The sequence below is a fragment of the Rhipicephalus microplus genome, chromosome X, assembly GCF_043290135.1.
Source record: "Rhipicephalus microplus isolate Deutch F79 chromosome X, USDA_Rmic, whole genome shotgun sequence".
NCBI classification, from domain to species: domain Eukaryota; kingdom Metazoa; phylum Arthropoda; class Arachnida; order Ixodida; family Ixodidae; genus Rhipicephalus; species Rhipicephalus microplus.
The window spans coordinates 225,431,413-225,457,074 of record NC_134710.1 but is presented as its reverse complement, the minus strand read 5'-3'; the positions used below and the strand labels follow the sequence as shown (position 1 = coordinate 225,457,074).

At 47.2% G+C, this 25,662-nt stretch overlaps 1 protein-coding gene across 3 annotated transcripts in view; it reads left to right on the top strand.

Moving 5' to 3' along the window:
- Positions 1-25,662, top strand: part of LOC119187514 (uncharacterized) — a 69,107-nt gene that overhangs the window by 27,379 nt on the left and 16,066 nt on the right. For all 3 annotated transcript variants that reach the window (XR_005111865.2, XM_037435654.2, XM_037435651.2), the window contains exon 3: positions 16,483-16,725. Coding sequence is in view for 2 of the 3 variants with exons in the window: in XM_037435654.2 (XP_037291551.2) it covers positions 16,483-16,725 (243 nt within the window). In the remaining variant the exon portion in view is untranslated. The remainder of the gene's footprint in view (positions 1-16,482; positions 16,726-25,662) is intronic.

Genomic DNA, 25,662 nt, shown 5'->3' with positions numbered 1-25,662 from the left:
TATTGAAGAGGCTGTGAAAGTATACATCATTAGAAGTGGCATTCAAATTTCTTGATAGTTTATGTTAGGCAGAAAAACTCAGCATCCCGAATGTTTAAATAAATAAAGCTTTAATGTTTCAAAGTCTAAGCCTAACAGACTCGTGAGTTGACTCACTCGGACTCGCTCAGACTCACATCCAGTAATATTTTGGCGAGTTTAAGTCCGAGTGGGTCCTGCTCAGGAAAGTTTCAGGGAGTATGAATGAGCTTCCACAATTTTTGCCGACGAATTATTGCGGCCGACGGAATCGATTATCCTGCGTGCTAGTGTGCCAACAAACAGCAGCGTGGCACACACACATACACAAATATATATATATATATATATATATATATATATACATACATACATACATACATACATACATACATACATACATACATACATACATACACACACGGCCGGGTCAAGTGACAACCGTGATTTTAATGTTTACACATCGCAAAACCATGGCTGCTGTAGGGCAGTCAAGTACACGTGCCTTTTTTCAGCGAGCACAGGTAGTAGTACAAATAAGCCGTAATGAATGACAGAACTGCATGACGGAGACTGCCAGAAGACAAGCACGTTGAAGTGCTATCGGGATTCGCCAGTGCCCGTGGAGAGGCTAACATCAAAAGACCGAACGGGTGGTTTTATTGTCAATAGACACATAAGCCAAAAGTTGGGTGCACAAGATGGAGGCAGAACAAAACAATAATAACAACTAACGTGAAAAGTAAACAGAGACAATTATAGCAGATCGTTTACGCCATCTTTTTTTTCCCTACCGCAGCTCTTTCCGAAACGACCCTCCTCACAATCTCCCGACTAGAGGCTCTCAACGTGTGTGTCGGCTGCCAGTATATATTTTTTTCAAATATAAAATCTTGTCACCCACCAGCTGCTTTTCGGCACCTTTGTGCCGTCGCATGTTTTGCAGATGTAAGTTTGAGTCTGTGTGCCATTCCGCAAATTGCCACAGACAGCCGAACCTCTTCACTGGAAGGGGTGCTCAAACTGTTTTACGAAAACGAACATCAGTTTCACATGGCCTTGTGTGAAATGCACGACACCACAGCGCGACAGTGTTTGGAAATAACAGGAACTAATGACGAAGGTGCCAAGGGCTTATAGGCAGGCATTAGAAGAAAATTAGAGATAAGCTGGGAATTAGAAAAAAAAAAAAGAACTAGAGATAAGAGAAAACGGGAAGGTGGTGTCAAAACTCCTGGATGCAACAACTTTGGAGCCAGCGGTTGTGTAGGCGTCAACGTAAACATATGCTTGTCGGTCGCGGAACGGGGCACCTTTTGTGTGTGTGAGTGAGTGTCACCAACTAATATGCACTCACTCAGATATTCTCCCTGAAAAATATCGCCTACCTATCTGTGAAGCAATTTTCAACTGGTTTATTATGCAAAGGTTAAAGAAGTTAAAAATTTTAAAAATGCCAGGATCAGCCCTAAATTGAGAATAATATATTTTCATGCAATTTAATCCGATTATGTGTTCACTGTTGAATGTAAAGTTGAATAAATTGCATTATCATCCAGAACGTCGTGACGGAAACAGACAAAAACATTCAAAAGCACAGGAACGCAAACAGTTGTGTTCGCATTTTTCAGCCTTTCATCGCTCATTTCATCTCACAGTATTCATATTGTTCATAACTGCTCGCTCAATTGCCAGCACTGAAGTCACAGTCACTGAAATTTCAAAGAAGCTCAAGTCCACTGTTATGAGATCGGACACAGGCTAAGTATATTTCGTGGTTGTAGCATCTGATACTGTATTATATGAATACTATAGACGTGTTTGAAGGAAGTAAAAGGTCTATCTTATTTTGTGTGAAATGAACGGTGGCAATTGCAATTGCTGAGGTTGCTTATTCTAAATGAAATGATTAAATCTGAAGCTAGGTTTTCTGAAGCAACATACTCACATTTACTATAATGAATTTTGATGCATTAGGACAGGTGTAGCTCTTCCAAATCAGTTAGTTGTGATCTTGTAGGATCTGAGTAAAATGAGCTCAGAATTCTTACTTCTGCGAAACCTGGTCGGTGTGCAAGGCTCCATGCATCTTGGGCAAGACAATACCGAAAATTTGCAAAGACTGCAGCTATATAAAACCAAGATCGGTAATTACCTGGTGGGCGCACGCTAGACGAATATTAAAAGATTTGGCAGGTCACACACAGATGCACATGCTCAATTGTAACTACCGCAAGCGCACCGCGCATGCGATTCCGTGGGCGCTCGCGAAAACTGCCCCCCCCCCCCCCCCCCCCCCGGTGACACTGCAGCGGTGGCTCAGGAACTAGACCTGTCACGCCAATTTCGGAGCACGCGGCGACGCGTACCCGTGCGCTCTTTCATCCAGTGGCCGTGCCACTGGTATAAGGATGGATAATTACATGTGCATTCTTCTGGTAATGGATTAGTATACGGGACTGCAGCAACACACTATTAAAGGGGTTATGAATCATTACTCTAGCTCGGTGAGAAAACTCATCATGTAGATGGCAAACGCTGCTGTGAACAGCTGAGCCAAATCTTGCAGTTGTGGGTGGTAAGGAGAGCTTAGAAGCAGAACACGAAGTTACACTTTTTTCTCGAGATCCCCCCTTTTTTTTTATTACAGAGGCCTGTGCGTAATCTCTTCGGAGATACTGGTGCTTGCTGTTCAAAGTTGGACAGCAGAGGCATGCTATTGGCCAATAGGTCACGTAAATCAAGAACGGTGTTCGAATTAGTTGCACTTCTTGCCATGGGGCACCACCACGTGCCAGTGCTACTCTTTATAGTCTGCTAACATTACACAGTAGTTGGCACTTGCACACAGGAATAACGCCAAAGAATGATCATATTTCATCCTGTGCGTCCAAGGTTATTACACTTGCTGCGGTGCAATCTTGTACGCGTTCCGAATTCGGGCGGAGGCCGTTTCATCAAGTTGCACGCGATTGGCCCATTTGAGTCGTGACGAATGCCGTTACGTTCTATATCATGTGAGCCAAAGTGTCACATTTCTGTTTTCGTCCATTTTTCGGGCGGAGGTGAAGGAACGGTCAGATAGCCTGTCCGAAACGAAACGAATAAATTGAAATGGGTGTGAGGCAGCATGGATGGAATTTAAATGTAAGTGCTTCGCGCCTTTTCAGTATACGGGCTCTTTGAGAACACGGTGTTTTCTTTCTATGCCACAGTTTTTCATCTCACCCGTGTGGCTTCTTCAGCCAAGCAGAGACGACGAAGCGAGGTAAATGATGCATTTAAATAGTTGTCAGAAAAAAAAAGAAATAATAACGCTCGGCCAGCGCGGAAGGCTCAGCACAGTCACAACGAAAGCTAGAAGAGCGGCTTTTCAGAACCTTTTTTAAACTCTCACTGGGTAACTGCTGCAAGCACACTTGCTTGATACTCACTGCGGCATTAATAATACAAGTTTTTGGGTAGGGTAGGGTAGTAGGCCGTCATTCGGTAAGATATATTTCGTCATTCTTCTGAGAAGCATGGTATCCGCTAAACACTTGCAAGGAAATTTGTACTAATTGTTCATGCAATGGCTGACGACGATGAGGAATTATGCCTGAAGTGGATATACACCACAGTTAACACATAAACAAAAATAAGCTTTTATAATGGGTTGGAGCATCGGACAACCCACTCGTTGCGTTATTCGCCTCGTGCGATGACTGGTTGTTCTTTTGCTGTTTTAAAACGCTTTATAAGTTGTATTAACGCGATTGCATTTCCGACATCAAGCCTGCTTAAGGCACGTTTGCCATTAAGTCCCAAGCACAGGCATTGCTCAGTGGTACAATACTAGGCTGGCACCCAGCGGACCCGGGTTCGAGCCCCACTGTGTCATTGGTACTAGGTATTTTTTTTTCTAATTTCGTGCGATGTGGTTATGGACACCGGCAGTGGTGGCAAACAACAACCACGGCGCCGCGCATGACGAGTTTAGATCTAATCAAAGCTTTCGCTGTAAAAAGAGTTCCGACAATGTTTTCGTCTGTCAAAACTAACAGTGTGTATTTTGTGCGATGAACTTGACCCTATCATTGGACGCCAGCGAGCTAGTGTCTGTCAAAACGAACAGTGCGTATTTTGTGCAACGAACTTGATCGTATCATTGGATGCCAGCGAGCTGGCGGCCTGGAAATATACATCAATATCAAAGAACAGATCACCTAGATCATTCGACCGTCACTCAAGTTTGTGCCTCTCTGATAGTTGCGGCGTCGTAGCAGGCCTCATGCACTTATGCTGTGGCTCTGTCGCTCCTCCGTTGTCGTATTGCGCACACTGTTGTCTGTTTTTCTCTTTCTTGACTGTATAGCATCTTTTCTTCATACTCAAACTGAGCTGTGCTAAAGCAATATCATTTTGTTGCCACCCCGTCTGTCTGTTCGTGTCCAATGTCGTACACAGACAGAAGATGGACAGACAGACAGACAGAAGATGGACAGACAGAAAGATGAACAGATGGATCTACAGACGGACAGACTGACGGATGAATGGAGGATTTACGGTTTATTGATGAAACCCTTTCAAACTTTGCCCCACTCATCATTCACTTTGTGTATATGCTGTGATTTTTTTTTCTGGGCAGGCCATTCATGGTTAAGCGCGTCACTTAGCTCCTGCCACAGCCACCGCCGGGCGGTGACGGTGAAGCCGTGCCCTAGCTCGATAGCTTTCACTTTGAGCTGGGGATGCTCCTTCATGAAAGCGAGCACCATCGTCCGCTGAGCCTCGGAAACCCAGAGGAGATGCTCTTTTTTACTACCGGTTGATGTGCACTCCGTCGTAATTTCGTTCGACAGAGCCAACAGCTTCAAAAATTGCGCCATTTTAATTTAACTAGTGGTGGAGACATGAGTAGAGCAATCTCTTGAAACGGGGTTGTACCTAGCACCACCACTAAATGTCCCACTGAATGGCGGCACCACCTAGTGTCATTTCAAAACAATAACGGGAAAAATGCATTTCACTTGCACCGCTTTTCATATTCAACATTTGAATATCAGTGCCAACATATTTTAGTAGTGAGCAATAATAGTTAAACATTCCTCAACACGTTAGAAACACTTCTCAGCTTGCTGTACAGTCCCCAAGCCAACGTTAAAATTGTGACGCAGGCCTTCATTTCCCTTATTGGCTGTTCGCTTCCCCTCGTCCTCGTGACTGATTCAGACCGCCTACTTTTTTCGTAACAAACGAAACGCCTCCGTCCGAATTTGGAACTCGTACGAAATTGCACCACTGATGTAGCTTTTTTCTCCTTGCCATTCCTTGTGGTGTAACTTCCAGTGTGTTCATCCGGATGAGATAAGAGAGGAGTGCCAAATCCCTGTAGCTCTGCCCAATCTTGGAGGATTCTAGAAATTTTTTATTCATTCTATGGTCACTGGTGAAAATGATTAAGGACCCTCTATGGTCTCTGAATGTGTCTTCTTGTCTGGGACGCCAGTGTCATAAGGTACTCTTCTTGAGTGACTCATTCAGTGGGCTGCTACATACTTCAAAGCCATAAACAAAACAGCAGAAATAAGAGGCGAAACTCAAGAAACTTTTGACCTGTTTAGTTGCAGTCGATGGTGAAATGGTGACAAGTGCCCTTTGGATGAGCAAAGGCTGAGGCCATGAGCAGTTAAACATTGCCAAAATATGTCATATTAGAGAAGGCCAAATAACGAGAAAAGGCTTATATGTTTTTTAGAGTATTCAATATGAGCGCTAGTGTTTTTTTTATGGTCATCGAAAGTTGGATTGTAAATGATGTGATCTGAATATGCTAGTGGCATGCTCTGCTTTACGTGCTTTATAGTCCATGAGAACTCACTGAAAATAATGTCAGGGAAAGTGTAGGGGATCCGATTAGAAATAATTGTAATGTAAGTGTGAAGAAACAAAAATGAACAAAAAGGTAACTTGCCACCGGCAGGATCCGAACTTGTGACCTATGAGTAACGCATCCGATGCTCTACCACTGAGCTACAGTGGTGGTCATCTCACTGTCCACTTTATAGAGTATATATGTGCATTTGAATGTAGAAGCGTTCTTCTCTGTCTCTCTGAACATCTCTCTGTCTTGCGGCGCTGATTTGTCTGACGTGGGATGCAATTACTTGGATGGGCGAGAGAACAAGTGCAGAGATGGAGAAATAAATTGATGTGAAGAAATGGAAGGAGAGAAATAGAGAGAAGGGAAGGGGAGAAAGAAAAAGATAGAACGTCAGAGAGATAACTAGAAACGGACACAATAAAGAAGCTGTACAGAAAAAAAAAAGAATGTAGAAAGGACTATCTTCATTCACCGGATTTGGCAGCCAGCTCTGTTGTATTCAAAGATTGCATAGTCGTGGGATTGCCTCAATTTTCTTCAAACCGGAAAGATTTTTCTCATTACATTTTGGTGGAAGTGATGGTATAACAATAATGAATGAACTGAAGGACAAAATGATGAGCACAATGAAGGAGGCACAGGAGGAAATATATACTGCAGGCAGCAAGCAAGGTTTGAAGAGGTGCTTCACAAATGAATGTCAGGTAAATGACTCAATCAAGCTATAGTTGACATTTGTCAGAAGGGTAAATATGGAGAGCAAGCTAGTAAGAACAGGTGACATTGTAAAATAAACACCTCATTTGCACCAAGTCTTGTGTCCACGTGTGCAGAGCACTACTTTTTATCTTCATTCTTTTTTGAACTGCCAGAAACTGAGAGATGGTGTTCTCACCATTTCCAGGGGAAATTGCAAGAACACTGTCGAAACGGTTATCATTCAGGCTTTTCTTGAGCTCTGAAAACAGAAAAAATGTTTGCTGAGCTGACGTAGGGGCGGTATTGTGGCTGAGGCAAGGTTGCAGTTCCTATCTAAGCCAGGTAGGCTGTCATAACAAAGGCAGTGTGGGATGAAAGATTGTCATGGTTGAGCATCCAGCGATTGGAAATCTTCGCTAATTTCCATTTGTCAAGTCTGTGAAGGCATGTAAGGACTTTTCTGTGGTATATGGCGATGACAGTTTGTTCTAGGAATACAAATTTTTTTGTGGACCACTCTGTGCTTGTCAAATAAGACACTGATCTTGGACATCAACAGTCGTGCTTTCCTGGGGTGCCAGGAGCTCGTGGGCCACTTTGAACTTTGGCACTTCAAGGTCACACTAGAACATCCATCATTTCTCACCTGGTACTACATTATGTAAAAAAGTCCGTTTCACTTTCTAGCTGCAACAGTGTCTCACAGAAATAGTCAACTCATCAATGTTTTCGTTCCTCACTGAACACTTCTGGTCCCAATGTGGCACAAACCTCCTGCAGGTTCAAAATTTTCAGAAATAATTCTGTAAATATGTTTTGTAAATATGTATAATAACTCTTAAACATGTTGAGGTCTTTGGCAAATAATTTGACACTTAAAACATGGTAATGATCCAGAATAATTTTTAAAATTGGCTGCATTTTCATCCAAGCCACTCCTTGAAGAGCATCAAGATTGCTCCATGTCTTTAGCAGTATCCCATCTGTACTTGAACTCATGAACCAGGGATAAACCTTAGTCATGAACTGGGCATGGTTTTTGTAAGTCTTCTTAACGAAATAAAAACATCACGGAAGCAGTTTTGCCCAGCTGAATGTAGAATTGCATCGTATACTGTTGGTGCAGAGAATGCTTTATTTTTTACGTTTTCTACCATGAAAAAAACTCAGTCAGCTTTTGATGAAAAAAATGCGTAAAGAGGGTTTGCGTGCTCGAGCCGACGTTTCGACAAGTGGACTGGAGCTTATTTTCTTAGCACTAATGTGTATATGCTTCGTATACTCTTCTCTAATTCGAACGAAGAAGGGGAAGGATGATGTGGAAAGTGGGGAAGAGCGGGGAGGGGGTGTTGTGATGTTATGTGTGTGTAAAAGGGAAGATATTCCATGAATAAAATAAAAAATTCACAGCCTATTCATGGAGTTAATGATGATCGGTGGTGCAAAGCGTTCGTCAGTTCGTCCGTGCTTCCGTCCGTCCATCCGTGTCAACGTCAGAGCGTCCGTCCGTGCGTTTGTCCATGCGTCCGTCCATACGCCCGTTTTTTTATCTGTCTGTCCGTTTGTTCGTCTGTCTGTCCATGTGTCCGCACCTCTGTCTGTCTGTCTGTCTGTCTGTCTGTTTGTCTGTCCGTGCATTCGTCAGTCAGTCCGTCCATCTGTATGTCCATCTGCCCGCCCGCCTGTCTAGTGAACACTCCAAGTACAGCCATCTCACATCTTTTCATGATCTATTCATAAAGCAAAAGTGCCGCCATGCAGCCGACATTAAAGACCGCTCTTTCAGGTATGTGCCACCGGTGGTAACGCACTACGAGGGACACACACGCCACACCAGAAAGAGCTTCGCCCTTTGCCCTTAAAAAAAAAAAAAAAAAAAAAGAAGGGAGCATCACCTCCCACACCCTCACGTGGTTCCCCGCTCACATGGGGCCCCGCCGCGGTGGTTTAGTGGCTAAGGTACTCGTCTGCTAACCCGTAGGTCGCGGGTTCGGATCCCGGCTCCGGCGGCTGCATTTCCGATGGAGGCGGAAATGTTGTAGGCCCGTGTGCTCAGATTTGGGTCCACGTGAAAGAACCCCAGGTGGTCGAAATTTCCGGAGTCCTCCACTACGGTGCCTGTCATAATCATATGGTGGTTTTGGGATGTTAAACCCCACATATCAATCAATCAATCAATCAATAGCTCACATGGGGTCCATCAGGCGAGGCCCCATAAACCTGAACGAGCTGGCACACTCCAAGGCACGAGGTCTCGCTTTCTGCGACCATGGAGAACTCCCCCATCGGCCCGTAGTTGTGGAGAACAGAGATCAACCAGCCACTCATAACGAAATTACCTAGCACTTTTATCTCGGCAGAAGAGACTTTCTTTTTTCTAATGATAAGTTAAATCGAGCGCAGGCTTTGATTCTCAGGCTACTATAAATGAATTCGTATCCCAGCCCGGCTTTATACCATAAAGTTTATCCCAACATTTATCCTAGTAGCTCTTGCAGGCACTACAACGAATTCGCTAGCCTAGACCACATGCTCAGGCGCTGCCTCTTGTTGTGGGGCCCGCACCAATCGAATGAAGAAATGTGGTTGTTCGCTATCAAGAGCCCCGATGTCTGGAATCAACTTTGGGATGTCCAGAGGGCCCACAATGCGGCAGTTGGGCTCGGCCTGACTGTCCCAACATGGGGGCGGCCCACTGCGCGTTGAGTTGTGCATCTCAGCACTTCAAGTAAAGTTTTGCATCCATCCATCCATCCATCCATCTAACAATAGTAGGTTCGAAATTTGTTTGCCGTCTTCTGTTTGTTATATTATTTAGTGTTGTGTGATATTGTGTAAGGTTGTTGTAGCGAGTTGATCACAATTGATGTATAATAATTCAGCTGACGATATCGTCGATAAAAAAAACAACGCCAGGCCTGCGCGGAAGTCACAGCACAGGCACAGTGAAAGCTAGAAGAGCGGCCTTTCAGAGCCTTTTTAAAACACTCATTGGGTAACTAATGTAAGCACTCTTGCTTGATACCCACTTGGTCATTATTAATAAATTATTTGGGTAGTAGGCCGGCATTCACTTTGGTATTTTTCGTCATTCTTCTGAGAAGTGTGGTATCCGTTAAACATATCCAAGAAATTTTGTGCTAATTGTTCATGCAGTGGCTGACAACGATGAGGAATTATGGGTGAAGTGGGTATGCGCCACAGTTAATAGGGGAACAAGAACAAGCTTTTGTGATGGGTTGGAGCATTGGATGGCCCACTCGTTACGCTATTTGCATTGTGCGATGACTGGTTGTTCTTTCGCTGTTTTAAAATGCTTTATAAGTCATATTAACACGATTGCTTTGCCGACATCGAGCCTGCCTAAGGCAAGTTTGACAAGTCACAAGCACCGGTGTAGCTCAGTGGTAGAATATTGGGCTGGCACCCAGCAGACCCGGGTTCGAGCCCCACTGTGTTATTGGTGCTAGGTCAAGCCTGCCTAAGGCAAGTTTGACAAGCAGTTACAAACACCGGCGTAACTCAGTGGTAGAATGCTGGGCTGGCACCCAGCGGACCTGGGTTCAAGCCCCACTGTGTCATTGGTGCTAGGTTTTTTTTTTTTAAGTTCACGCAATGCGGTTACGGACACTGGTGGCGACAGCGGGGGCGGACAAATTTGCATGACCCGAGTTGTGATCTCAACACAGCTTTCGCTGTAAAAGTAGTGTGTGTTGTTTTGGTTTGTTCCGACTGTGTCTACTGTGTCCGTTCACTTCAAAACCATGGCTCTCTCCATTACGAGACCCCACAAGTTAAAGTCAACGAAGTTGTGACCTGCTCTATTAAAATGCTGTGTCCATGTGATGACCGCTTGATTTAACATTCACAGGCTGTCCAGTTTCATTATTGTACTATTTATGACACTTTTTTTTCATCGCAATCCTTTCCTTTCCAGCTGTGTTTTTAAATCGGCCTTTGCATCACTTGAGATCCTCACTGTGTCAGAGCTTGAATGCAAATGCTGTGCGGTGCGTTACTTAGCCAAGAATCTCCATCACAAATGTTTAATCTGGAAATCGTGCTACTGGTGGCTGCAGCAGTGTACGAAAGCCAGTTTCATTACTTTATGGACAAATCCTCTAAAATGGTGTTACCCGTATGTTTGTTGGAAAACTCTGGATAATAAAAAGGTGTTAATACCGAAATGAAAGTTTGTTGTAGAGTACATGGGAGTGGCGACCGCGAGCGTGTCGATTGTAAAAAGATGAGGACAATGACGATCACATGTGTGTTCGTGGCATGCGGCTGCCGCTGGCAGCGGGGCAGTTGCGGCCCGGGTTCCGATCAGTAAATATGGTTTCTGTCACTCTCCACTTCTTCCCTGAGGTGTTCTCGGGCTAGCCTCAACCCCGAACCCCTTCATTTGACGCCCAACGGGAAGAACCTTGCTGCTCGGTCATGAGCATCGAGGTACCTGGCAGTCCGCCATTGTGGCCCTGACGCCGGCGCTGACCATGCCCACCTTTTCCAGCCAAGATGCCAAGGTAGCGGTCCTAGATTTTATTGATGGCCTTTATGTGTACTCGACTGTTAGCGGCTTCTCGGAGTCTGACCTGCTTCGGCGGGTTCTTTCAGTTGCCCTGCGTTGTGCCGCAGAACGATGGTGGTGTCTTCAACCACCCTGCCAGTCCTGGAACCAGTTCTTCGCGGCATTCTGAGAAGAGTTCCTGCCAGTTTCCTAGGGATACCGTATTAGGCGTAAGCTTGACACCTAAATGCAACATCGAGAGGAGGGGGGCCGGTGAGATTATGTTCGGGTCATGCAGGAGCTCTTTGGTCAGGTGGACCCCACTGTTGCTGAGACTGTTAAAGTCTCACGCATTATATGGTGATGCCATCCCCGTTACGAGCTATACCTGTTGGTCTGCTCCTTTTCGTTTCTTAAGGAGCTCGCTCGCTTTGCTCAGGAAATTGCCGAGCAGTCTTCTCTAGCTGTACCCATCATTGCGGAGGGGGAGGTGAGCTCCACAGAGGCACGGCAGAGGCCCAATGGTGTTGTCAGGGTGGATGGGATGTCGCCGGCTTGGAAATGGACGCCGTGTGTGGAGACGCCACGTGACGAGACGGCGCTGCAGGCCGAGAAGGAGCTGCCGTTGGCACTAATGGTGACATGGACAATAGGAGGAGGAAAAGGAAAAAAAATGGGAAAAGACGCCACGACATACGGTGCATTGATCTGGAGGCAGAAGACGAGCAACACATGGAAAGCGACTATTGCGGGGAGAGAGACAGCGTCACAGGCTGGGAGGAAGCAGGCTGCGGCATGGACGGTGAAAATGAGGATGCAAAGGCAGTCCAGTATTACAAGCAGGGTGGAGAGCTGGCTCGCACTCGTGACTTTGAGAGGGACAAGGCTGCCCTTCTAGCTGAACTGTGTTGCCTCAAGTGGGATACATTGCAGCAGGCTACCTGCATCAGTCAGCTAGAGCATAAGTTGGGAAGCTAAACTGACGAACATGATGATTTCAAACACGCGCACGGTGGCTACAAGTTCAAGGCAACTACCATTATTCATGAGAAGGACCAACACATTTCTCACCAGAAGTACAGAATCTTTGCTCTGGAGAAACAGCTTGAAAAGTGGCTGGACAGTCAAAGCCGCGTCTCTTCGAGGCCAAGACATCTTGTGACAAATTGTACATCGTTGAAGCTGAGATCTTCAATCTGAACTGAAAGATGGCCGAGGACTCGCTGGAGTGCAGTGGCATTGAGAGGCTGCTTGCAAACACTCAGCAGTAGTGCTTCTCAAGGATCAGCAGCAGCAGTGTGCCAAGTTCGAGGGGCAGTCGCTGGAGAGGGACACTGAACTGGCAAACATGCGACACAGCCACGATGAAGAGCTCCAGCGACAGCATGCATTCCGAGACTCACAGCAGGGATAAGCTACAAATGCAGGTAGCTGACTTCCATGTGCAGCTGGCCCAAGCCCAGCAGTGCCGCCACCGAGAGACCAGTGAAGTACAGGCACTAACTTTGGAACATAGGAAGAAGGAAACAGAGTGCAAGAAGAAGCATGGATGAACCTAAGGGCTTGAGACTGGGTAGAAGGCTTTGTCAGCAAAGGTGTCCAAGCTATATAAGCAGCTTAGTCTGGCGTCGCGCTCTGAGACGATCCTTATGCACAGTCTGAAGAAGAGTGAGGTTGAACAAGAGGCCATGCGGGCAGAGTTTGGAAAGCTGAATCAGGTACTAGCCTTTGCTGAAACAGAGAACAAGCAGCTGACAGAATAGATTAAGGCAAGGCAGCAGCAAACAGAAAAACGATCCAGGCTGGAAGAGATGGTGCAGCTTCAGGAGTCCTCCCTGGAGAGGGCGACCGCAAAGGTGGGCCAGTTCGAGCAGAAACCTGCAATTCACGTGAGCAATTGCGCCAATGTGTCTGATCCAAAACGCACCATCAGCGAGGGAGGTGTCAGCGCCGGAGGTCTGTACAGCTGGACCTTCGTAGGGGACGTCACACCTCCATGGCTGCCGAGGTCGCCAGCATTCAACGACTCCCACCTGCACGTGAACTGTCTGGATGGTTACAATTATGACATACGACCACGACTTATGACTCGCTAGGACCGGTGCTGCAGCACGAGCATCAGTGTTCTGTCATGCTCTCGCCGATGACCGTGGTGGTCAACCTGAACGAGTCCATTTCTCCTCCATCTTCAGGCGGCAGCAGTATGTTACCTGTCACTGTGCGACTTAGCAGTTACCGCGTCTGGCGGCCCATAACGTGCCATGAGGAACGAGGCATTAACTGTACCGACGTGTGGCCGCGTACACCACGTGCAATCCACTGTGGCCAAGACTAGCCAGGACATTTGCATGGGCTAGCTCTGTGATGTTGCCGCATCCGTCTTCTCCACTTTTTCCGTGGGGGAGGGGGCAGTATGAGAGTGGCGACTGCGAGCGATTGTGGAAAGACGAGGACAATGACGATCACGTGTGTGCTCATGGCACGCGGCAGCCGCTGGCAGTGGGCAGTTACGGCTCGGATTCCAATCAGTAAACATGGTTTCTGTTGGTCTCTGCCTCATTCCTGAGGGGTTCTCGGGCTAGCCTCAACCCCGAGTTCTTACAAGGGAAAGTGAGGCTGAGCTGTTTTGTACATGGGTTGACTTGTGTTCTCTTTGAAGAAAATGTTAATGGATAGTGAAGTGATGTATGTGGCTAGTTGATGGAAGAAAAAATTGGTGGGGGGGGCGAGGACTGATGGAAGGATGATAAAAGGAAAAACTTGGGGGATGCTTGAACTTTGTTTTTAAGAGCAGAACACGATAACGTAATTGGGACCCTGGCACATCGCTTTCTCAATAGCTAGCCTGGCTTCAGTTCTCAGTACATGTCTCAACCGTGCCATAAGAAAACGAGTGACTTTGTGCATAACGTTGGCTGTTTCAAACTATTCTGGAATGTCTACTGCAAGTACAGTTAAGTGCCCACTACAGGTCTGTAATGCGGGATTCACACGAGGGAGAAATACATGGATAAAGGCGGAGCCTAGTGACGTCAACAGGCGAGGATAAGTCCCCCCAAATGTCCCTCGCTCATATCGACGAGGTGAACAGTGGGGAAGATCAGTGGGCCAGAGCCTCCACCATATAAGGGAGTGGGAGCACTGAAGAATTCTTTGACCCCCAGCCATAGATATCGGCAAGCTTTCGTTTTGGAGAGGGCAGGGAGGGGTTCAAAGTTGCATTGCGTCTTAACTGGAGAAGGAGGAAAGTGCTGGTGTGGTTTGAGGCAAGTGCCCGTTTTGCCCCCCCCCCCCCCTCCCCGCTGCTGCTGCTTTGCTGCTTCTAGAACCTTTCTTGTTCATATGTCTCTTTTTTTTTTTGTGGAATTCAGATGCGGCGTTGCCCTTAGTTTGACTCGCCACCACAAGCTTTTCTTTTTTTGCAAAAACAAACTCGCCCAAAGTGACATTCCTGGCAGCGTCATTGAGAACAGCTTTTTTTTTTTTCCGACTATGAAATCGCTCACAGGCTCTTTGACTCGTGAAATACTACCGTTAAGTCGGTAGATAATAATTTCAGTATCTTTTGATGTCGGTTGGCTTTTTGTAAACGAAGTAATTATGCTATCATAGCATTTCTCTCATGAGGTCAACCGCGAACGGAAGGGATTTCGCCTATTAATATCTGACAATGATCTGTACAAGCGTTTCATTATAATTTCGAAACACAAGGTGATTGAAGACCACTTCTGTCTTCACTACGCAAACACAGCCTAAGATTCTCCTGCATCAGTATAGCCGATAAAGTAAAACGTGAAGTATGCCATGTTTCTGAATATAAGAAGCAGCTCTCGAATTCTACGGCTGGCTGTAGTTTAAGCGTCTCATCTTGAATAAGGAGGCTCGTTGAAAAATTTTGTTATAAAGTAAGACATCTACATCAGGCTGAACAAGCAGAGCAGTAGCAGCAGCAAGAACAAAAGCGGGCGATGTCACAATTCTTATCAGAATAATCACTTTAAAACAAAACCAAATATCACTCCATAGAGATGGTAGTGCTCCATCATCTGCTTGTCTATTGTCTCCCACACACCATTCTTTAGGTTAGTTTTACTATAGTCATCGGAATAGATGTTGTACAAGCGAGGATATTCTTCCACGAGAGAAAAGAAAAAAAAAGCTGTTTCATCTTTCATTTTCGCCATCCCGGTGCACGCAAGTTCAGAGCGTAATTTGGAACAGCTGCCACTGCTGCGTTCTGCAGGCACCGCAGTAAAGAGGGCTACAATCTGGCCAGAGACCCACCCGAAATTCCGCTACATCCCCTGCTGCACGGGGATCGTTTGACCGGTCGGAGAAACGAGCCCCGCCTTCCCCGAGGAGCCACGAGGAGATCACATCGACACACTAACCCGTGACATCGTTGTCACGTGATGTGCCATTCTCACCTCTCCTCCGGGGATTTCTCCCTCATGTGAATCCCGCTTATGGCATCAGGCAAACCGCAAACCTGTTCACTTGGTTCATGCTTTTGCAACTGGAGATGATTAAATATGTATGAGGGCTTTGTAATGGATGAGCCTTTAGAGCACCCACTCGTTGTGCAATTCACATGTTTTGATGCCTGTCACGATTCTATGCTTCTGTCATGCAATAGTGCATGCTTTACGAAGATTTCTCCCACTATGTGATATTCGGATAGCATTTTTTTCTGAAGCTGTTTCAAGCAATGGTGTGGCTCTATAGTAGGACATGTGCTTGCCATGCGTAGGCCTTGGTTCGGTTCTCACTTGAACTGAAGAGTTTATTCTTTATTTTATTTGAATCTTGATTTTTCGGTCACTAACAATGATGATTTTTTTTTTCAAAACCAACAACACCGACAAAAAAATTTCTGCAAAACAAGCCCTTTAACACTGTCGCATTAATAAAAGGCAACAATAAAAAAATCAAAAAGTACACTTGCTTGTTGATCTACGTACATCCACTGGTTTATTCTTTTTTTGTCGTTCTTTATTCCTTTTGTCACTGTTATGCTAAGTTATAAAGTTAATCGATAGAATTTGAGAGTTTATTTGTTGTTTCTTCAGATAAACCTGGCAAAGAGATTTTTTCATTTTCATGTGTATGTGTGATCTTGCTGGCTGGGAAAGTTATTTTTTTTAACCTTGTAATTTACTTGCACACCTTTAGTGGAGTTGTGTTTTGCAGAAGCAAGAGGAAATTGGGCTGACATTCATACAAAATAAGTTAATACAGATTACTAACAGCTCAGATGTACCATGTGCTTGTTACTGTAGTTATAAGCTACAGTGGTGATTAGTGTCACTGCTGATAGGCTGTACCAGTGTTATGCAAGATCTCTAGCAGTGCCTAGCATTCAAGTTTTTATATTTCTCTATTTCATGTGCAGCTGCGGATTCAGTGAAGTCATCTAATGGAGACAAAGATGATCAAGTCAACGGTCCTCCACGTCGAGTCAAGGATGATGATCAAAATGCTGCAACTAATTCGCAAGTTGAAAACAACGTGAAAGCTCCTGTGGGTGGCAGCCAACCCCCAGTGACTACCAAAGTCGAGGAGACTCCACCACCAATTGCGCCTACACAAACTAGTACTCTTCAGAAGAAATTTCAGCCAACTGAACCACCTCAAAGTGAGAACACGTATTTGGTACTCTGCTGTGTTTAAGATACGGTATTTCCAAGTTGATGTATAGTGTGAGAAACTTCAAAACACGTTTGAAGTCAAGTCAATAGAATGGGGGATTTTCTCTTAATACAGTTAATGAATTTTGGGTTTAATACTTGCAAGTTTTATTTTTCTAGTTTCAAGTACTATGTAAAATGCCAAGCAAGCGTCCCCCCCCCCTCAACGGTTAAGGGTAATCCTACCAGATTTGGGAAGGGGGCGCTCTTTGGCACTTATTTCAGATCTCCACAAAATGGTAGGGGGGGCGCTTGCTTGTCATTTTACGGTAATAATAATAATGATGATGATGATGGTGATAATAATAATAATTGTCGAGGTTTTACGTCCAATACCACGATATTGTTATGAGGGACACTGTAGCGGAGGGCTTTGAAAATTTCAACTACATGGGGCTCTTTAACGTCCAACCTAAACCTAAGTACATTGGCTTTTAGCATTTCCCCTTCATTGTTTCTAGTATTAGAAATGAATGTTCTTGAGTTCAGTGAATGTTGTCATGGAGTAACTTTTGGATTAAGAAAAAACAAATGTGAAACAAGAAAGAGACGGCAAAAATGCTAACTTGCAGTTGCCAGCTTGAATCATATCAGCTTCTGTTTCTTCCCAGTGCTTGCTGTTCTCTTTTTCTTCATGACTAACATTTTCTCTGTCTGGTGTTTCTGGTCGTGACATGCCCCTCAGTGTCGGCTGTTTTCTGGGAATATCGGGAAATCTTGAAATACAGAGAAATGGTATGTTTTGAACTCAAGAGGAGAGATAAAGATGAAAAGAACATGTAACAACCTCGTTTACTACTGATGGCAGGAAACAAGGCCGCAGCGAGTGAGTGAGAGCAGTGATCGAGTGTTGTGTTGGTCTTTTGTAGAGACAATGGCGAAGCACCTCTGAATTTTATGCACCATAGCAAACACATCAACAGAATAAAAAAAAAATTGCAGCATACTCATGAAGTGAATGATGTGTAGCGCCACCGACATCATCGGCATCGCGTCACGAAGGAAGACAAGGCTGGGCATGATCTCGTGCGGTGCGGTAGCAAGGCTCGCGCAAGGGGCGTAGAAAATAAAGAAGTCACTGTAATATTCGCTGTAGCGATAGAAGGATGTGTCAAGTCGTTTTCTCATGTGTGCTCCTCAATTGGTGACCGTAGACATTTGCATCAACTAGTAACTTGTGCCCGATCAAATAAAAAGACAAGGAGTCATGTAAACCACCGGCAACAAACGTCGGCAATCTTCAACCAACCCGGCGGGGGCCGAGACTGATTCAACATGCTACGGGCTATTGTGAACATTATCCGACTGCCACAGTTCTGGGAACAGAACCCCTCAGTATGGTTCATCCAAGTAGAGGCTCATTTTGAACTCTCGCGGATTACGTCCCAGACTCTCAAGTACTTCCTTGTGGTCGACGCGCTTCCAGCGACCATCATCGATGAGGTTTCGGACCTTCTGCATTTGTTCACGCACACCCTACTGAAGTAGCGATAAGACTTAATCAAGGCCGCTATATTGGACTGCACAGCTCCCTTCAAGCACATGTGGTCGCAACAGCTACACTCAATCAAACAACTCGGCAATCGATGGCCAAGCCAGCTCCTGCGTCGACTCCGTAATTTTCTAGGTCTATATGCTTTCATCACGGATAGCACATTCGTCCGTGAGCTATTTCTTCAGCGCTTGCTCACCCAAGTCCAGATGGTGCTGGCCAGTGCTTCAACCTAGAATTTGTCAGAGCTCGCTACATTGGCTGACAAGGTTATCGAAGTTGCCTATCCACTTCCCATGGTTGCAGCTGCACTTTTGTCTTCAACATCGCACGCTGTTAACCTTTCACTGACAAAGCTGCCCAAGCCAGCATCAACATCATTTCCTGTCGCTCAGTTCTGCGATAGACTGGAGAAGCTTCTCATTGCTCCATGCACAGGAACGTTTCTCCTTCAAATCGACGTCGCCGTTCCCCATCTTCTCAACGCTGCTCATTCATCAAGCGCCAGTGTAACGGTCAAGCACAGCAGTCTGACATGTGCTGGTATCACCGCCGTTTTGGTGCCCGCGCACGTCAATTTCTCCTCCCTTGTGCCTGGTCGGAAAACCGTTTGGCCGACCACTTGTGGCGACGAGCAGTCACGAGCCCACCCCATGTCACCTCTTCTATGTCAACGACAAGGTCACTGGGCAACACTTTCTAATCAACACTGGCACACAGGTCAGCATTCTACCCGCTACACGTATGAATCGTGCCGCTACTACAATGCTGTTCTTGCAAGCTGTGAATGGAACACACATTCCAGCATTTGGACAACGCTCGCACATACTCAACCTGGGATTACAGAGACCATTTTGCTGGCTGTTCATGGTCACTAATGTTCCTTCTGCCTTTATCAGTGCTGATTTCCTCATCGACCATGGCCTCATTGTCAATGTCAAGGGACATCTACTCGACAAGACAACTTACTTCTCTGTGAAAGGCATTGCTGTGCCAGAAACCACAGATTTAGCTCTCTCTTGTGCAACGACTTACAATTTACCCTTCACGGCTTTCCTACGAGAATTTCTGTATATCACCACAGCGCCTAATTGTAAAAAAACAGTGTGCCACGACGTACATCATCACATCATTACCTCTGGACCTCCTGCCTTTTTTCGGCCGCAACGACTTGCTCTGGACAAGCTCAATATTGCACTTGCAGAATTTGAATATATGCTGGAATTAGGAATTATTTGACCATCCACAAATAACTGCGCAGCTCCACTCCACATGGTGCCCGAGAAATCGGGTGACTAAGGACTATGCGGAGACTACCGATCTTTAAACACTAAGACAATTCCAGATTGATCCTCGTTACTCAACATACAAGATTTCATCACTACTCTGCACAGTGCCACTATCTTTTCGAAGATTGATCTTGTCCGCGCCTACCACCAAATTCTCGTGGCTGAGTCAGATACCCAAGACGGCCATTACAACACCTTTTGGGCTCTTAGAGTTTCTGCGAATGCCGTTTGGTCTCAGGAAAGCTGCTCAGTCATTTCAACTTTTCATCGACACAGTCACGTGTGGTCTACTCTTTGTCTTTGCCTACGTTGACGACTTCTTGGTGGCCAGTAAATCTGCTAAAGAGCATTTACACCATATTGCCGCCAGCACGTAGTGGGTTGACAGCAAGAGCGGCTCTAAATCTGGAGGAAAAAAGAAGATCGCGTTCTTCTTTGCTCGAGAGCCAGCCACGACTGACGCATCGTCCTAGTGCTAGCTACCTGGTGGTTTAATAAATCCCCCAGTACTTGTGACTCATCGTGACAACTGGTGGAAGTGCTGAGTAGTCTCACGGATGCTGCAGACCCCCCCAGGAAGCCGCGATACGAGTCCAGTGCCAGTCAATACTCCCGTGCATCGGACCAGCCGCCGAATCAGGGGATTGCCTCCGGAAGCCGACGATACTGCTCCCACCACGTCGACAAACATGACCAGCGCTTCGGTGCAAACCTCGGCGACCGGCACGGGAAGCACGACGTCGAACCGCTACACGTTGGAAAGCCCACGCGCACCGGCGACGTTCCATGGCTCGGAGCACGAAGACGTTGAGGACTGGTTGGCGGATTTCGAGCGCGTAGCCGCCTTGAATCAGTGGGACGACGCGGCGAAACTGGGTCGTGTCTACTTCTATCTCGAAGACGGGGCACGTACGTGGTATCAAAACCGAGAGGAACTGCTGACGACGTGGCCCGAATTCTCTCGTAGACTTCTGCAGACGTATGCCAGTGCTGATCGCCAAGAACGAGCTGAACGAGCTATTCTGGCCCGCGTCCAGCTGCCAAACGAAACTGTGACCACGTTCGTCGAAGACATGACGCGCCTCTTCCGACGGGCCGATTCAAGAATGACGGAGGACAAGAAGTTGCGTCACTTGATGCGCGGTGTCAAGGACCAGCTTTTTGCCGGCCTCGTGCGCAGCCCTCCGAAGACGGTCGCGGAGTTCTTGTCCGAGGCCGTGACAATGGAAAAAATGCTTCAGCAGCGATCCAACCAATACAACAGGCAAGTCAATGGCATGTCTACTGCCGACATTTTCACCGCCACTAGAACCAACAACGACTATCTACGTGAACTCATCCGTGGTATAATACGTGAAGAGTTACAAAAGGCTGGTGTAACACCTCATCCTACAGTAAACTCTATTACAACTGTGATCAAGGATGAGCTGCACCAGGCCCTCCGGGACACCTTGCCTCACGATACAACTGTGCCAGCTCCTGCTGAATACCGCCGTGAGACAACCTACGCAGAAGCTTTGAAACGCCCTGCTGCATCGCCGCCATTATTCGTCCATCCTGTTCCTGCTGTTTCACTACAGTCAGCGCAGCACATGCCGTACTACGAAGGCACGTACACGCCACCACCGTTGGCCTTTGTCCCTGGTGCTTCTGTCGCCCATCGTTCAGTGCAACCAATTCAGTACATCGACGATCGGTGCACGTCTCCTCGAAAGTCTGATGTTTGGCACACACCTGATCGCCGGCCTCTGTGCTTTCACTGTGGAGAAGCTGATCACTTGTACCGCCAGTGCCCATATCGCCGTCTTGGGCTTCGCGGCTTCTCTGCGTACTCACCGCCACCCCGTTACGGCCAGAGACCGCGCGACATCGAAAACTACCTCTCCCAGCAGCATGCACCACCATCTGCCGGGCGCCAGTCGCGCTCGCCATCACCGAGGCGATTTTCATCAATGCCCCAGCGGTATTCTACCACACGGTCTCCCAGCCCCCGTCGGGAAAACTAGACCAAGCGACCTCTGGGGGCGGGGTCGCTGAACGTCGAAGCGCTGAAGACCTCCCATTGACGCAGAACTGTACGGAAACCGGTCCGACATCACATACTGCTGCAAAGGATGGCCGACTTTCACTCGACATAGCAGTGACAATTGATGGTTGTGCAGTTAATGCGTTAGTGGACACCGGCGCAGACTATTCCATACTGAGCGGGAAACTGACAACGCAGCTGAAGAAAGTCATCACGCCGTGGCATAACTCGCAGATTCGGACAGCTGGTGGCCACGTCGTTACTCCACTGGGTGCCTGCACAACTAGAGTACAGATTCAAGGGTACACATTCGTAGCAAGCTGCCTTGTTCTACGCGAATGTTCCCGTGACGTCATTCTGGGAATTGACTTTCTACAAGAAAATGGAGCTATCATTGATCTACAAGAGCGCCGCGTCACGTTCTCAGCCCAGCGAGCAATCAACGTGCAAGATGGTGGAAGGCGTGTCGACGTACTCCGTATTTCTGAACAGAGTGTGACGCTTCCTCCACGAACAAGTGTTCTAGTCGACGTAACATGCTGTGGTTTGGGCGATGGCGATGTGGTGGCTGAGACAAATTTAGAACACCTCCTGCAGCAAGGCATTTGTGTAGCTAGAAGTGTAATACACCTTCGTGATGGTCGATCTGAATTGCTCGTAACCAACTTTAGCAACGAGCATCGACATCTTTTCCGTGGCACTTCGATAGCGTTTGCCCACGAAGTAGCAAACGTCACCAACTGTTTCACGTCCGAAATAGTGGATACCGCCGACACGTCAATGAGTAATATTGACATCAATCCTGATCTGCCCACCGTTAACCAGACTGCACTACGAGCGCTTTTGTTCGAGTTCAGGTCTTGCTTCGCAACTTGCTCAAAGATCCGCAAGACGTCCATCACTCAACACAGGATCATCACGTACGAAGACGCACGTCCGATACACCAGAACCCCTACCGCGTGTCGGCCAAAGAACGTGAAGCAATACGTACGCAAGTCACCGAGATGCTTGACGATGGCGTTATTGAACCATCGAACAGCCCGTGGTCATCTCCAGTCGTACTTGTCAAAAAGAAGGACGGGTCGCTACGCTTCTGCGTCGACTACCGAAAGCTTAACAACGTGACGAAAAAGGATGTGTATCCGCTGCCACGTATCGACGATTCGCTGGATAGACTTCGTCGTGCCCATTATTTCACTTCTCTCGATCTCAAAAGCGGGTATTGGCAAATCGAAGTAGATCAGCGAGACCGTGAGAAAACAGCCTTTGTGACTCCAGACGGCCTATACCAATTTCGAGTGCTCCCTTTTGGCTTGTGTTCTGCACCGGCAACTTTCCAGCGAATGATGGACACTGTCCTCACAGGGCTCAAGTGGCAGACTTGTCTTGTCTACCTTGATGATGTGGTGGTCTTCTCTACCACGTTTGAGCAGCACCTTCACCGCCTGCGCAGCGTGCTGGAGGCTATCCGATCGGCGGACCTCACACTAAAGCCACAGAAGTGCCACTTCGGCTATAAAGAACTAAAATTTCTTGGACATGTAGTTAGCGCCGAAGGAATCCGTCCCGATCCGGACAAGCTTGCCGCTGTTGCTGAATTACCAGCTCCTGTCGATAAGAAAGCCGTCCGGCGCTTCCTTGGTTTGTGCGCCTACTATCGCCGATTCATTCATGGCTTTTCACAGATAGCAGAACCTCTGACTCGTCTCACAAGGGACGACACGCCGTTTGTCTGGGAAAACGAGCAACAAGCAGCTTTTGATGAGCTGCGACAGCGCATGCAATCAGCGCCCGTTCTCGCTCATTTCGACGATGATGCTGACACGGAGGTCCATACCGACGCTAGTAACATTGGGCTCGGTGCAGTGCTCGTTCAGCGTCAAGAGGACATCGAAAGAGTGATAGCCTACGCCAGCCGCTCTCTATCCCGTGCCGAGGCGAATTATTCCACTACGGAGAAAGAGTGCCTCGCAGTCGTGTGGGCAATCACCAAGTTCCGCCCGTACCTTTATGGTCGTCCCTTCAAGATAGTGACGGACCATCACGCGCTCTGTTGGTTGGCAAGCCTGCGTGACCCTTCTGGTCGGCTAGCACGGTGGAGTTTGCGGCTGCAGGAATTTGATGTCACCATCGTCCATAAGTCCGGCCGTAAGCATGAGGACGCTGACACACTGTCACGTGCACCCCTTCATGTCGTCAGTCAGGAAGCAGAGGAAGACGAAGGCTTTCTGGGCGCTGTTAGTGCATCAGACTTGGGCAAACGACAGCGAGATGATGCAGAGATTCGTCCAATCATTGATCATTTAGAGGGCCAGGGCGCAATTATACCACGTCATTTATCCCGCTCGTTGACGTCGTTCTGCCTACGACACGGTGTGCTGTACAAGAAGAACGCTCGTTCGAACAATCGTGTTTACCTCCTGGTGGTTCCTCGAGACATGCGAGACGACGTCCTCTTCGCTTGCCATGACGAACCCACATCCGGTCATCTGGGCTACTCAAGGACACTTGCCAAAGTGAGCGAGAGGTACTATTGGCCAGGACTTTCAGCAAGCGTAAAGAAGTACGTAAAGAGCTGTCGGGAATGTCAGCGCCGAAAGCAACCATCTGTTAAGCCAGCTGGTTTACTTCAGCCCATTGAAGCACCCTGCACGCCGTTCGACCAAGTCGGCATGGACATTCTCGGGCCATTTCCTATGTCTGCGGACAGCAAGAAATGGGTGATCGTCGCGACCGACTATTTGACACGCTACGCTGAAACCCAGGCGATCCCACGAGCCACGGCTTCTGAGGTAGCACAATTTTTCATGCGCCACATCGTGTTACGACACGGTGCTCCTTCCAGTGTAATAACGGACAGAGGGACGGCATTCACGGCGCAGCTTACGGACGAAGTTTTCAAACTGAGCAACACCAGACACCGAAGGACAACTGCGTACCACCCGCAAACCAACGGACTTACTGAACGACTGAATAAGACCCTCGCAGACATGATCTCAATGTACATCGACGTACAGCACAAAACATGGGACCGGATCTTGCCTTACGTGACCTTCGCGTATAATACCGCCGTGCAAGAGACCACACGATTCACGCCATTTCGGCTTCTCTACGGCCGCGAAGTGCAGACCATGCTAGACTCAATGCTACCGTGTCAGGACGAAGACGAGTTGGCAACAGACGCCGAAGAATTCGCAGAGCGTGCCGAGGAAGCCCGGCAGCTCGCGCGACTGCACATCGGCCAGCAACAGCAGGCAGACGCACGACGCTATAATACCCGCCACAGAGAAGTGTTTTACAGCCCCGGAGATCAAGTTTGGGTGTGGACGCCCGTCCGCCGCCGTGGCCTTAGTGAAAAGTTGCTGAGCCGGTACTTTGGCCCATATAAAGTGTTACGCCGCGTCAGTGACGTGAACTACGAAGTGGTTCCGGACTCAACACCCCATGCACGCAGCAGGACACGGCTGAGGCCGGACGTCGTTCATGTGTTGCGCATGAAGCCATTTATTGCGCGTTGTTCGTAACTTTTCCTTTACCGTACAGCGTTCTTTGTGTTTTTTTGTTTATTTTGTGAACTTACTTTCTCGTTCATTGACGTTTCCTATGTTGGCACGCTCTTCAATTTTTACTTTCACTTCATCCGAATTTCCATTTTTTTTTACGTGCCTATGTAGTAGCATCGCGGTGCTGCTATGTACTTTCCTTTCCTCTTTTTGGTACTTGTTTTTTTTTTTCTTTTCGGAAGGGGGGATAATGCCGCCAGCACGTAGTGGGTTGACAGCAAGAGCGGCTCTAAATCTGGAGGAAAAAAGAAGATCGCGTTCTTCTTTGCTCGAGAGCCAGCCACGACTGACGCATCGTCCTAGTGCTAGCTACCTGGTGGTTTAATAAATCCCCCAGTACTTGTGACTCATCGTGACAATATTCATTGTCTCCTACAAAAACTGACTGACCACCGCATCGTCATCAACATCTCTAAAAGTGAGTTTGGTGTCTCTAACTTGGTCTTTCTGGTACATGACCTGGACATCAGAGACATCCGCCCACTTTCCTAAAAAATCGAAGCAGTACAGAGCT